Below are 13,467 nucleotides of genomic sequence, written 5' to 3' on the forward strand. Positions count from 1 at the left end.
TACCTTTGGGTATCGAGAGGAAGAATCCCGGCATTTAAAATCCTGACTTCGTTCTACCGTTACATAAAGCAGGTGTTGGATGTTTTCTATAGAAAGTCCCCGTTGCTGAATGTGAGATTGTCACCCTCTAATTTTCTGGTTTCCATAATGCTTTTCACCAGAAATAGCAATGCTGGGTCTCTCCTTTTCTTAAAATCAATAGAGGGTAGTGTGAACCTCAGAAGTGGACCCGGTAACAGATTTTTTCAGTATATGCTAGAGACTGTGGTTGGCTGGTGTGTTTTCTCCATCTATGTTTGTCATCTAGATAAATGTTGAGAACTTAGTTACTGAGATCATAAGTATGTGTTAAGAGAAAGTCATTTAAAAGAAAGAGATACTTTAAGTAAGGACAGTAGAGAGGACAATTATTACAAAAAAGAATGGTGCCTTGGTGCTGTCCAGGGGGCAAAGCCCAACCCTGTAAAGAAACCACAGTCCCCCTGCCCCCATGGCTGTCTTCAGTGGGAAGATGGTAGAACCAGAGGAGGCCTCTTTATCTCTCTATTCAAGCAAGTCCCTACTGGTTCCTGTAACCCCACCTCCCTTCCAAGGATCCAGATACCTTAGGAATTAAAACCTGGCTCTTCTCTTCAAAAACAAAAAAGTTGGATCTCCCAGTTTAGGTGCCTAAAATTCTACCTTTTTAAAAAAAAAAACAAAAACCTAAGGATGGAGTTTGAGTACTGGAATATACCAAAGCACTCAAAAGCAGTTCCCGGGCTGATGCTGTATGTAAAATAGACTTGGACATATAGTGAATCTGTTAGACTTGCGGACATTCTCAAAACCGTGGAATTCTTAGAGCCAGTCTCCTAATTGTCACTCTAGATTTAATAAAGGCATTTTTAGAATTTCTCATCAAGATGTAATTTAAGGTTTTTGGCCTCTGGGTTTTGAGTTTGCCAGGGTCCTCTTTACTGGCCTTAACCTGAGGGTCTTAGGTGGTCTAAGTTTGTCCAAGTTTTTCTCAACAAACTTCAGAGCTAAGTGTAGGTGTAAGGGCAACTCCATTTTCTCGACTTGGCTTTATTTCTGCTTTATAAAAATAAGTTAATCGTGAGTAGAAAATGTACCTTCAGCTAAGAAGCAGCAGCCATTGACTGAGGTTTAGAGGCCTTAAACTTAATTCGTTTTTCCTTTTCCTTATCTGATTCACCACATACTTTCCTCTCTCGGGGAAGCTTCTGTCTGCTGGTTCTGGAGCCATGTCAGTTGATGCTCTTTCTCCTGGAGAAGTAGCTTGGCGCTAATTCACGTTGACCCCTCACCATACTCTAAGAGCTGCAGTCCCCATCCCTTTCCCATTGTCTTTTGCAGGGCCCTTCTGAGCTCTTGTGTATCCCTAAATTCTGGCTTCCCCCTGTCCAGCTATGGATTTATCTCATGATTCTTGATCTGAAAAACAGTCAATAGAGTTCCTATTCCATAGGGTTGCTGATATAACAATTAAATGAGATAATCTAGGAACACAGTACCTGACATACCATGGACGTAGTAAGCAGTCAGCATATCACCATCACTGAAAATATGATTCTAGGACTTTTATCTACTACCTCCTAGGAGAATGCCTGAAATAAAAATTATTCCATAGGTCCGTGAGCTGATGGCCTTAGGAAAAAGAGGAAAAAAAGAAAAAAAAGGCTAAAAGCACATGTTGATTGAGTGCCAAGCATGTGCTAGGCAATCTTCTAGGTGCTTTACATAGATTAACTCATCAGGTCCTTACAGCAAGTCCACGAGGCAGCATTGTTGGCGGCCCTGCTCTAGGGATGCAGAACCAGAGGCAAATTACTTGCCAGAGTCAGATGGCCTTGACCGAGCTGGAAGCAGCATTGTGTGGGCCCTGGAGGTGGCAGTTTCAGGCCATACCAGTCCTCTGGGCCTACCCAGTGTCAGAAATTCCGGTGCAGTCCCAAGGGGCAGGTTTCTGGTTTACCTGTGCCACTTGAGCCATTAATCCCACCTCTGGGAATCTGTCCTGAGGAGGAAATCCAGAGAGGAAGAAAGTTCTGTGTGCGTGAGACGGTTGTTCCTTTCATCCTTGTTCACAGTAGCAAGAATTTGGGTGTGACCTGAGTGTCTGCTTGAAGGAAAAGCATGTAGCTACTCAAAATAATGGTTGATAGGACTGTGTAGCATGAAGAAGATGCTCCTGGCATAATATTAAGTGAAAAGTAAAACAGGATGTGGAATCATGTACTCAGTATGATCACAACTCTGTTAAACACTTGTGAATGAAGGAGACAGGTGGGGGATGGACAAGAATGATGGTGGGATTGGAGTGATGGGAGGGTCTATGTTTTAAAATTTTGTAAGACAATGTTTTAAAAATAACAGCACTTAAAAAGTTTGTGATGACTGCCACACTGGGCCAGTGGGCATTCCCTACACTGCCCTAGGATCATCTAGCCTTTCTGTTTATAGTGTGGTGTGGATTTTTACAGAAAGCCAAGGTCACAGTTGACATAACTGTTGATTTGAGTCCCTTCCCTGGAGGTACCTACTCTAGGTCACTCCCATCTTCCTATTAGGAAGGGTACTTGGTCCTCCTAGAGTCTTTAGAATGATCTCTGAAGTCTTACTCTACCCAGTGACCAGAGGCTCCCACCACATGGATTATGTTATCCATAAAACTGTTTTGAAGAAATCATCAACCTAAACCACAGTTTTTGTCCCTGTCTGGGAGTGCCATTTGCTCTGTAGTAATATCGACGTGAAAAAAAATATCTTTCTTGACTTCAAGAAGGAATTTTTCCCCAGTTTAAAAAAAGAAAAAAATCCCAATCTAACATCAAAAGTCAACCAGTCTTTTGAGATTAACCAGTTCTTCCCATCCCCTTCCAAAGCTAAACTCAATCAAATTAATCACAAATCCTCAGGATTCTGTAAGTAAGCAATTGCTGTTTCACCTCTACCCCTGTAACTCACATACAAACCTGCAGGCACCCCACTATCGGGTGAATATGCTTTGCTTCCATATCTGGGAAGCATTTGCACTGCTTTGAGGGAGTTTGGGAGATGGGCAATGTTTCTGTTTAAATTGTTTTGCTCACCACATTCTCAGGTTGCCTCTTTTAATAATAGAGTGGTCTGGGGTTTATTGAAGATGGTTCCTGGTATATTCCCACCTCAGGCCCTTAAAACGTAAGCACCTCTTTTTGCCTGGAATCGCCCAGACACAAATAACAAATTGGCATCGCTGAGTCCACTGTTTGCTTGGGAAGATGGTGTAAAGGCAAAATGAGAATGTCGGTGAGCCCTGGTGCATGTGCCTATGATACTAATGATGGCGCCGTTTCCACACCTGCAGACACACTGTGCTCCACAGACAGGTAACAGAGGTGCCCCAGTGGCGTCCCCACCAACTCCCTCCCCGCCCCCACCCCCGCGGCTGCAGCCTGCCATGCTGTGCCCATTCTCAGCTCAGTCAGACCTGGATGCCTTTCTGCAGGCCTCTGTGTGATATGTTTGATATATTAGGTTGTTATTTAATCCAACTATATATCAAACATATTCCTACAGTGTCTTGCCCTGTCTCCGGGGGTTCCTAATATAGCTTAGAAGGCAACAGGAAAGAATATGTTAGAATCACAAGTAGATTTAGAAGACGGAGTGCTCATTACATTTCATTACGTTATATCCCATTTCTTCTTGTAGCATTTAAAGCCTGTATCCGTACTGCTAGATTATTTTGTTTATTTTAGAAACAAATCATAATTATTGATGTTTCGTAAGAGCTTGAGATATTATGTATAGTTTAGTTTTGTGCAGTGATGAGTCCTTAAAGGATGTGCTGGGTGGGGAAAAAGAAAACCCATGTTTGTGATACAGGGTCAGGATTATAACCTCCAAACACATCTGGATTTATATTTCCTTTTAGTTCAGTTTTATCCTGATCTTCAGTTTAGAAATTAGTAATTTTCATGATCAAGCTTTCAGCAAAAATTCAAGCACGAATCAACTATGTAATGTTCCTTTACACCCAGAGTAACAAAATGTATGAACCAGACCAGCCAAACCAGATGTATGGATGGTGAGTCACTGGGCTTCCTATAAACTTTGGAGGACGAAGTATATCTAATAAAGATAACACAGTGTGGATTATACTCTGTCTGTTGAGTTTCCTGTTATAGGTTAACTTGTCAGTAGAGGTTGATAATATTTAGAATATGCCGACAATCAGAAAGTAATTCCGCAGCCTAATTGGGTGCAACAGGAAGTTCAGGATTATGAAACATTTTTTTCTGGCATGTAACAGACTTCTTTAGTTGACTTTGACCTCCTCCTCCTGGAAGAGCCTGTGAAGTATGTGTGAGTTCTTTCTGTTCTCTCTCAACAAAATACTTAGAGCACTTCTTTCTGAAAAGAGAACTATTGTGCTAATGGCTCCGATTTGGGGAGCAAAGAGGAAGTGCTCTAGTAAAGGACACTCTTGAATATGCAAACAATACCCCATGCAGGTAGTGAGCCAGTGGTGTGAACAGGCAGGTCAGGAAAGCTTCCCCTGTTTGGGGTCTAGGAGCCATCTCCACGCTGCTCGCAGGGACTGCCTAGTGACAAGTCAGAGCAGCAGGGGAGGGGAAAATACAGTGTTGGAGTCCCAGCCTCCAGAGTTAGGAAGTGGAACCTGTCCCTGGGATCCTTCTCCACTGAGGAGACAGCAGTGGCTGTGCACCAGCGGGAACTCTTTCAGATGGTTTTCAAGATGCTGCCACAATCAGTGCTACCTTCACGCAGCTAGAGAGCATTGTTTTAAGTCCAGTTAAAGTTGTTTGACCAAAATGACAAATTGTCATGGAAAAGCAACAGCAAGGTCTTCTGAATAACGAAAAGCACAGTTTAAAAGGACCTGAACTTTGAAGCCTGTACATTAAAATTGATGTATCTTTGTTTCGTACATCTTGCTGTTGACCAGCATGCTCTACTGATTATTGGGTGAAGGGGGAAAGACGACCAGATGTTCAGGGAGAAGGAGGATACAGCATTTTTTCTGTGGCCAGAGCGTGACATTGAGCTCTTGTGCCACTGGCTGTTTCCAGGCCAGGAGACGCGAGGTCGGGGGAGGAGTGAAGGTGAGTGGGGCGTTCAGCCAGTGCGTGTTCCCACGTGACTCGCAGCCAGGTAAAGTAGTGGGTCTCCCAGAGCCTTCTCAGACACACACACAATTCATGTCACGTGAGTTTACAGTGTGGCAAATTTACCTGATTAAATCTTTGAAGGAATTCTGTCATCTGTTCTTCATCCAGGCTTCCTAGATAGACATTCAGGTGCCTTCATATTTATTTTTTTGAGAGTATGACACATCTTTAAGAATTTTTCTATCAAACCGAAATAGCAATTAATAGATTCTGATCAAGAAGGAATGGATAGATATTCATATATATCTGTAGAATAAACCTGGAATGACATAAAGGAAAAAAAACAGAAATAGCAGTTAAAAGATTATCCCAGTGGTATTACTGTTCATTAAAAAATAAAGTGGTGGCGAGTGTGGGAAAACTTCCCCCAAGATACTAACCGAGCATGCTCACACCTTGTCCCTCAGACACTGCAGGAACATGCATTACTCCACGTCTGGATGCAGAGGCTGGTCCCTCCCCAGGTTGCTGGCATTACCATTTGGCAGTGCTTTCTCTCTGTCACCTGCTTTGTCCATTGACAGTTTCCCCAGAGTTTCCCCTGGGACCAGGCCAACCCAGGGGGAGCCAAGGCCAGCTGAACAGCTCTGGTCTCTTGGCAGTTCCAGTGGTTCTGAGAAGTTTCCCTTTTATTAGGACTAGTAAACGTGGTGGTCCTAAAGACAGCCCACCCATGGGTCCTCTGGAAGAGAACCTGACCAGGTTCGCAGACCGTTCAGGTCTTTGGGTACAGGCTAAGGTCTCCCCCCACGCACCACTCAACTCAGTATCAGCAGCAAACTGGTAGCGGCCAAACTGGCTACAAACAAAGGAGAAACAGAGCTGCCTGTTCCACTCAGGCTTCCACCTGGCAGGAAAATGCTTCACTTGTGTTGTGGGAGTTCTCAGTGTTGGCCTCCATTTTTTTCCCTCAAGGACATTTAAATTATATGCAAATGTTCACACTTAAAAAAAATTATACCCAAAGAATTTTTTTTTTAATTTGTGATGTGATAAGACCTTGTTTTTAATAGTAAGCATCCTACAAGGCTTTCAGTAACACAGGAAAAAGCATGATTCCTAACTGGAAAGACGGTGCCGTGAGTTGTAATCTGGTTTTTGTAGCCAGTTGTGAGAGAAACGACCATTGTGCTTATCAGTTCTCAGCAAGGCGGTCCCTCAAAGGAGATTTTCAAGGAGGGAGGTAGAAATCAGGGCAGTGACCCTTTGGCCATCTCCTATGGGTGCCTTTGACTCCTTCACTGTCAAGTCCATCAGGGGAAGGGGCCACAGGGATGTAATTCACAAAGAAAAAGGCCAGAAAGAGGACCACAGATGGAAGTGTTCTTCCTCTGCTAGACGCATGCCCAAGGACTTGTCTGGGAGGATGGGCCTGGTGGAGGCTGGGAAAGATACTGCAGGAAGGAGGCCAAAAGAGTGGGAGCAAAAGAAAAAGGAGTCTGTGCTAATTTTAGTCCATGCATTCTTTAAAAGGGTTTCACCTGAAACCGTAACATGTCAGAGCTAAAGGACCAGGAGGGTTGAGTTTGCTCTTGAAATTACAAACAGAAAATGTTTGTTTGATACCTGGAGAAGAGCAGCAAATTCCCCAAAATCACGTGGCCAAAAGCGCAGAGCAGAGACTGAAACCCAGTTGTCTGTCTCCTGGTTGGGTGTCAAGGGAGTAGCTAGAAGCAGTACCGGCACTTGACACTTTATCTTTGATTTGTGTTTTTTATTTATATTGTAGGTTGTAGTCAGAAATGGCAGCTAGAATCTTTGTTAGAATTATGAGTGGAAAACAGGGTTCAGGCAGAGAAACAGACCAGAAGTCTGAACAACAGTTTTTAAAACCACAGAAAATATATGTAGTAATAGAAAGAAAAATGAAATTAATTCTAATAGTTATTGAGCATTTACTATGAGTCAGTTATGCTCTGTGTATATTAATAATTTATTTATAACAGCCCTATCGGCTATGTAGGAGGGAAGGTAGTTTCAGAAAAGGAATGAATTGACACAAACATTATGTTCTCAGAATGTTACCAAGTCCAGGCTTGTACTGCTTGCCACACAACAGGCCAGTAAATTGAGAGATGAGGTGTTGGGGTGGGGAATAGCGACTTTGTTTGGAAAGACAGCAGACTGAGAAGATGATGGACTCATGTCCCAAAGAACCATCTTCCCTGAGTTAGGATTCAGCCTCCTTTAATACTAAAAGGGGAGGAGGTGTGGTTGGCTGCTGCAAACTTCTTGGTTCCGGGATCCTTTGTTCTTGCAGCTGTCCCAGTAGGTCTGGTCACAATGTTCCTATAAACCTCCAACCAGACACATGTTATTCTCTGTCCTGCAACTTTTTATCTCTATATGAATGGAAAAGTGTTATACCTTTAAAGGTCAGAGCCTTGACAATGGGCTAGCTTGTAAATTTCATGCTACAGGCAACATTCTTATAGCAAAAGCAATAGAATACAGAGGTTAAAGTAAAAAAACAGATCCAATATGGAGTCAGATTTGTTCCTATTACAAGAATCCCTGAAAGGCCAAAAGACAAAATAAAAATGAGGAAAGGCCTCCCCTTTTCTGTCCCCCTTTCCACCCTCCTTCCCCCTCTCTATCAGCACAACAGGAGTCTCAAATGCTCTCCCAAGAGTGGGAAGCAGGCAGCCAGGGAGTCAGCCCAAAGTGTGGCCTTTCCCAAGAGGGATCTCGCCAGACCTCTAACTTTTTAAAAGAGGAGCTCTGGAGAAGATCACCAAACAAGAAAAATACCAGCAAAGGGGTGCTTAGACTTTTCTCAAAGCTACCGAAAAGACAAGGCTAGAGTCTGCTAGACAGTCCTGGAAGGACAATTGCTGAGAGCTACAAGTGACCTGGCCAACGGTCTTTTCTAGTGGAGGGGACCAGGGAAAGAGCATTGTACAGGGGATGAGAAGGTGGATTCAGCTCTCAGAGGCTGCGGCTGACACCTTCATTAAGCAGGGAAGACTGTTAGTTTGCACATCTGTGACATTATTTTGTTAAGAGAGCCTCTTAGTAAAATGCTGCTGTGTTTTGCATCTGTATATGCATGAGTCAGTGTCAGAGACTATGAGTGCCAGTTGAGGGATACAGATAGAGCATACAATTAACAACCCACAGCATTCCACAGGGCAGGAGCCAGTGCTTTGATGTGTGTGTCCAATCATCCCCAGGAATCAGGAATGGAAAGTTACTGATGGGGACACTTACTCCATGCATCTCCCCTTCTCTTACTATGTAAATTGTTCTCTGGCTGAACTCCGGTACTCAGAGACTCATCTTAAATGGATACATTCTCTCAACAAACCTTTATCACATGGGCTTTCCTACCTAACGTTGTGCTCCAGAGATGTAAGTTGGATGAAACACGGTCCATGCCCTGGAGGAGATTGCAGGCTGGTAGGATTCAGCTGACTGGTGTGTCTGTTCTCCTGAGCCCAGACCAGCACTCCCCCCATGCTAGCCCATACCACCTGCATCTTCCACCAGATCCTCGGTGATCTGAGCAAGGAAGGGCTGTCCATTTAGCAGCCCATTGAGTGAAAGCATTTCCTTACATCCAGATGCCATGGACTCCAGATTCTTCCCCAGGGTCCCCTTGCAGCAGCTCCAACTTACTGTTCTTCTCCTCAATCTCCCAGCTACAGTGGGGTTTGTTCTATTAACAATTCCTGCATTTTAATTGTGATCCTTTTATTCGGGGAAGTCCTTCAAAGCCCAAGCCAATTCCATTTCTCTCCTTTTTTGCGCCGTGGTTAAACACATGTCCTCCCTTCTCTCACTGCCCTCGCACCCCTCTCCCAGATTCCATTCTGTACGCTGGTGGGAGCTGAAGCCAATGGGAATTTGGACTTGGGTGCCGTGGCTTTTCACCAAGTGTCCTTGGCTTGGGGAGATCCCATTTTCTCAGGCTGGAAGTTGTATGGTATGAGGAAACATCAGCATTATGTCTCATTTCAGCAGGAGAGATAGAGTGGGCATTTAGTCTTAATGGTAAACCTGGCCCACAGAAAGGTACCAATCCTGCAGGTAGAAGGCAGATCTCATCATGGAACGCTGCCCAACTGCAGCATCTAAATGTTTGCCCTCCATCAGAGTCGACTTTATTAATCCTTTTTCTTGGGAAACTCTCTCATACTTTTTAATCAGAGGAAATGTCTCTCAGAGATAAGGCTTCCTGCCACGTCCATTTTAAAGTCTAGAGATCTTATGGAAAGAAAAAGAAAAATTCATCAAAGGGCATTACAGCACTTGCCATTGCAGGAAAAATCTGTGGCTGTCAGAAATATTTCCAAGTTGAGTATGTATTTCGAACATGTGTTTAAAAAAAAAACAACCAGCCAGGGCAGCGAAAGATATGGGAGAGCCCTTTTCAATCAGTTCTAATGAGATATTCTTTCAGATCTATCCATGCTTAGAGTTAGCACTTAGTTTTGGGGAAATTCCATTTTTGTGCATTTTAAAATTGGGGAAATCAGAAACCTGCTGTGAAGTGGACTCATCCTTGGAACCCATAGCATAGCTGAGGCCCCCTGCACCTGCAGCAAGGGGCTGGAAGACATTGAGAGCCACCACGGGCCTCCATTTCCTCATCTGCAAAATGGGGAGGAGCTCCCTTTGGACTCAGAAACTCTGTGATTTCCCCAGTGCCTTAATCTGTTATATGCTTGACTTTCTTTTGCAGAACGAATTTCCAGAAAAGCTCTTAATTCAAGGTCATTGAATATACCTATCACAGCCCAATGCCATTTCTTGTGGCTTATGTATAACAGTTCCTTTTATGCCAGAGTGTCTTAAAATGAGTCATTTTATGTTTCAGTGAACAAATTTTGTATTTCACCGCTGTCACAAGCTTCCCCGCCCCATAATGAGGAATCCAAAATTAATCTATTGGAACGGAATCCATATCTGTCCTAAATGCTCCTAGAGCAAGACTTTGTCAGAAATAGGAAAGAGATACTGCTTCTGTCTCAGAACATCTCAAATGCTGCTGTCATTCTTCAGTTCCACTAGATGTGCTCGGAAATGTTTTTCTGATAACATGGGTTATAAAAACAAAAGTAGGAATGGCCACATCTTGAACCAGGAGAGATGCCATAAAGAATAGGGAACTGGAAAAGCATTGCATCTGTGTATCCATCCCGTCTGATGGTTCATATGGGCCCATTAGTGAGCCGACTTTGAGCCTCCAGCATGAAGTCGCTCCTCACTGATGCCCAACTTGGTGGCCTCATCTAGGAAGAACATATTATGATGGAGGCAGAGAAGTTTAGGTTTAGATCTGGTCTAGATTCTTCACGCTGCCACATGATCTTGGCCCAATACTCCACCTCCCTAAGCCTGCATGTTCCCATTATAAATATAAGGATAAAGATAACTACTATATACGGTTTTTACTCTCTTTTTTGGTGAGGATTAAACAAGTTCATGCACGTGGAAGTGCCTAACAAAATACCTGCACATAGTAGGCGCTCTTAAAAACGTATCGCTGTTGTACAACATTGGGAATGTACTTAATGCCACTGAATCGTATACTTAAAATTGGTTCAAAGGGTAAATTTTGTGTTATATATATTTTACCGACACACACAAACAAAAGTATTGCTGTACCTGACCATCATCTCTTAATGCCTGAAAGGTACCAGCCACATCTTCAGCATTCTGTGACCGAAGGGGCACTTAACCATACTGGCTTAAATTCACAGAGCAATATTGCTGGCGGGGACCTTGGCGGTCATCTAGTCTGACTACCCCGTACTGTGATGCTCCGTCCCACCCAGCCTGGGACCAGGGTCTTTACACTTGCCCACCTTCCCGAAAGTTGGTTCTTTGGTTGATGTTGATTCTTTTCAACATCCCAGGCGTTTGGCAGCAGAGCCTGATAGTACCTGTGCGGCGGGGGGGGGGAGCCAGTGTTCTTTCCCAGGTGGAGCCGTGCCTCGGGTTTCCAAGGGGTAAGCTCCACCTTGATGTCGCGTTGCCCCAATTTCTTCTCCACCACTGGTGATCTCTGGTTGGCATGTGACTCTCTGCTCAGCCACAGAAATGCAAATTCTGTTTTACTTTTGTTTTCACCCAAGAGCAATAAGGTTTTTCACAGCTAATAGCCATCTTTTGTTTTCTCAACCCATTTTTCTGAGCCTTGAGTTGTGGGATAGTGTGCCACCACCCACTCTTTGGATCTCAATTATTGATTGTTTTGATTTGGGTTATTGATGCTAATGGAACCCTTCGAATGCATTTTATTCCCGGTGAATTGATGTGTTTTTAAAGATTCTGGTCTGGAAAAAGAGTCTGTCTTTGAATTTCCTGATTTGAACTTTGTAAGGAACCTCAATGCTGGCGGTTTTTATCTTTTAGAGAAGGGTGGGGGGAGGCAGCAGATGGAGAGGCATCCAGCCAGCTGCAGCCTTTCTACCCTGGGTGTGGTTTGTCGATAAAAATCCACGCACGGAGGAAGAGCCAGGTGACCAAGAAGTAAGTCATTTAGCAGAAAGCGCCCTTTGGGGATATGAATTGCATGTGATGCTGTTTTCTTTTGGTTATAGCAAGCGGATGAGACCCTGGATTTTGAAGAACAGATCTTGGAAGCTGCTAAATCCATTGCTGCTGCCACAAGTGCCCTGGTCAAATCGGCCTCGGCGGCCCAGAGGGAGCTGGTGGCCCAAGGAAAGGTGTGTAAACCCCACTGGCCAAGTGGTGGAAAGTTCACACAGCCAGAGCCTCTGAATACTAAGAAAAAGGCGATACCGCTTGTGTCCTGACCAAGGAAGCCATGCCGCCCCTTCCCTCCCTGACTCGCCTGGCTTTGCCCATATCATTGGATACTCTGTTTGCTTCAACCTGGCAGACAGAATGAAGGGTTTAGCTTCCAGGCCTGTCATCTGCTTCTTGTTAAGGAGAGCTTCCACTCCAGGCAGCCATCAGGGCCTGAACAAGACATTTATTTTCCCCGCCGTACATTAGGCTATTTAAAGCCGTAAACTCATATTTTCCTGGTGGATGGCTATATAAGCACCGTAGTCAGGGGCTTTATAATACCACGTCCAACTCCAGTGACGCCCTTCCTTTCCTTAGGACTGTTGAGCTGAATGCCGTCCAGCTCTGCAGTTAGCATTTTCCTTAGCCCTTTGGACAAAAGGCCGGTCTGGTTTTAAAGCTGAGATTTCTTCGACCTGCTTCATCTCCAGTTACCGATTCCATCTGCATTAGCGTGAAAGCCTAGTTCTTTTTCAGTGATCCAAAGGATTAATAGTACATTAGACTAATCCTGGATGTGAAAAGGCCTTCCAATTTAAAATACTCCTTGTGTCCTATTATTCCCATACAAAATGGAACCACCACATCCAAGTTACATCTTGCAGAGAAGCCTCTCAGTCATAGAGGCACCACGGAAATCCTGCCAGCTTTGGGAAATTTGGTCACTGTAACTGTCAGTCACTTAATATTTGATGTTAAAAGGCCTTTGCTCTCAGTGTACAGATGACGGATGTGATTGTGTCTTTTTGGTTGTTTTTGTTTTTATCATTTTTTTAATATATTTATTTTATTCATTTATTTATTTTGTTGCACCGGGTCTTAGTTGCATTGGCAGGCTCCTTAGTTGCAGCACATGGGCTCCTTAGTTGTGGCATATGAACTTTTAGTTGTGGCATGCATGTGGGATCTAGTTCCCTGACCAGGGATCAAACTGGGCCTCCTGCGTTGTGATCGCAGAGCCTTAACTACTGCGCCACCAAGGAAGTCCCGTTGACCTAAGAACTTGTAATACAGACAGTTATGCGCAGCCGGTGGCCTTCCGTCTTCCTCCATGAAGTCTCTTGTGAGCTTAGCTGTGCCTTAATCCGACCTACGTCCACTGGTTCCTCTTTCTAAACCATTGTGTATCCAATATTGATGTATGTACATCTCTCCAACCAGCATGAATCTGTCCCTTTATGCTTCTCACTTATCCCCTGTAGATCTAGAAGAGTGCTGACCTCAGTCACCTAGGACTTGCTGACTAGTCGATACGTAAAGACCAAAAATGGATCATTGAGAAGAACATCCTACCTAAAACTTTTGGTTTATTTGCACATGGATTAAAGAGCCATCTACGTGCTGGACACATTGCTAGATACTAGAGAATCGAACTTGACTGTGGCCAAGCCCCTGTCCTCCAAGGAACTTATGCGTTCAAGCATTTAAAAAGTTGGTGACGGAGGTGCAGCTGGACCTGGGGAACTATAGATGATATGCAGGACGTTGGGACCTTACCTGACCTTCAGCAGGCCCTGATGTGCTGACA

The 13,467-nt window shown here is 44.1% G+C and overlaps 1 protein-coding gene across 1 annotated transcript in view; it reads left to right on the forward strand.

Moving 5' to 3' along the window:
* Positions 1 to 13,467, forward strand: part of TLN2 (talin 2) — a 438,134-nt gene that overhangs the window by 418,730 nt on the left and 5,937 nt on the right. The window contains exon 55 of the mRNA XM_082844286.1: positions 11,729 to 11,854. Within this exon, the coding sequence (XP_082700412.1) occupies positions 11,729 to 11,854 (126 nt within the window). The remainder of the gene's footprint in view (positions 1 to 11,728; positions 11,855 to 13,467) is intronic.

The sequence above is a fragment of the Leucopleurus acutus genome, assembly GCF_964270905.1.
Source record: "Leucopleurus acutus genome assembly, chromosome: 1".
Classification (NCBI taxonomy): domain Eukaryota; kingdom Metazoa; phylum Chordata; class Mammalia; order Artiodactyla; family Delphinidae; genus Leucopleurus; species Leucopleurus acutus.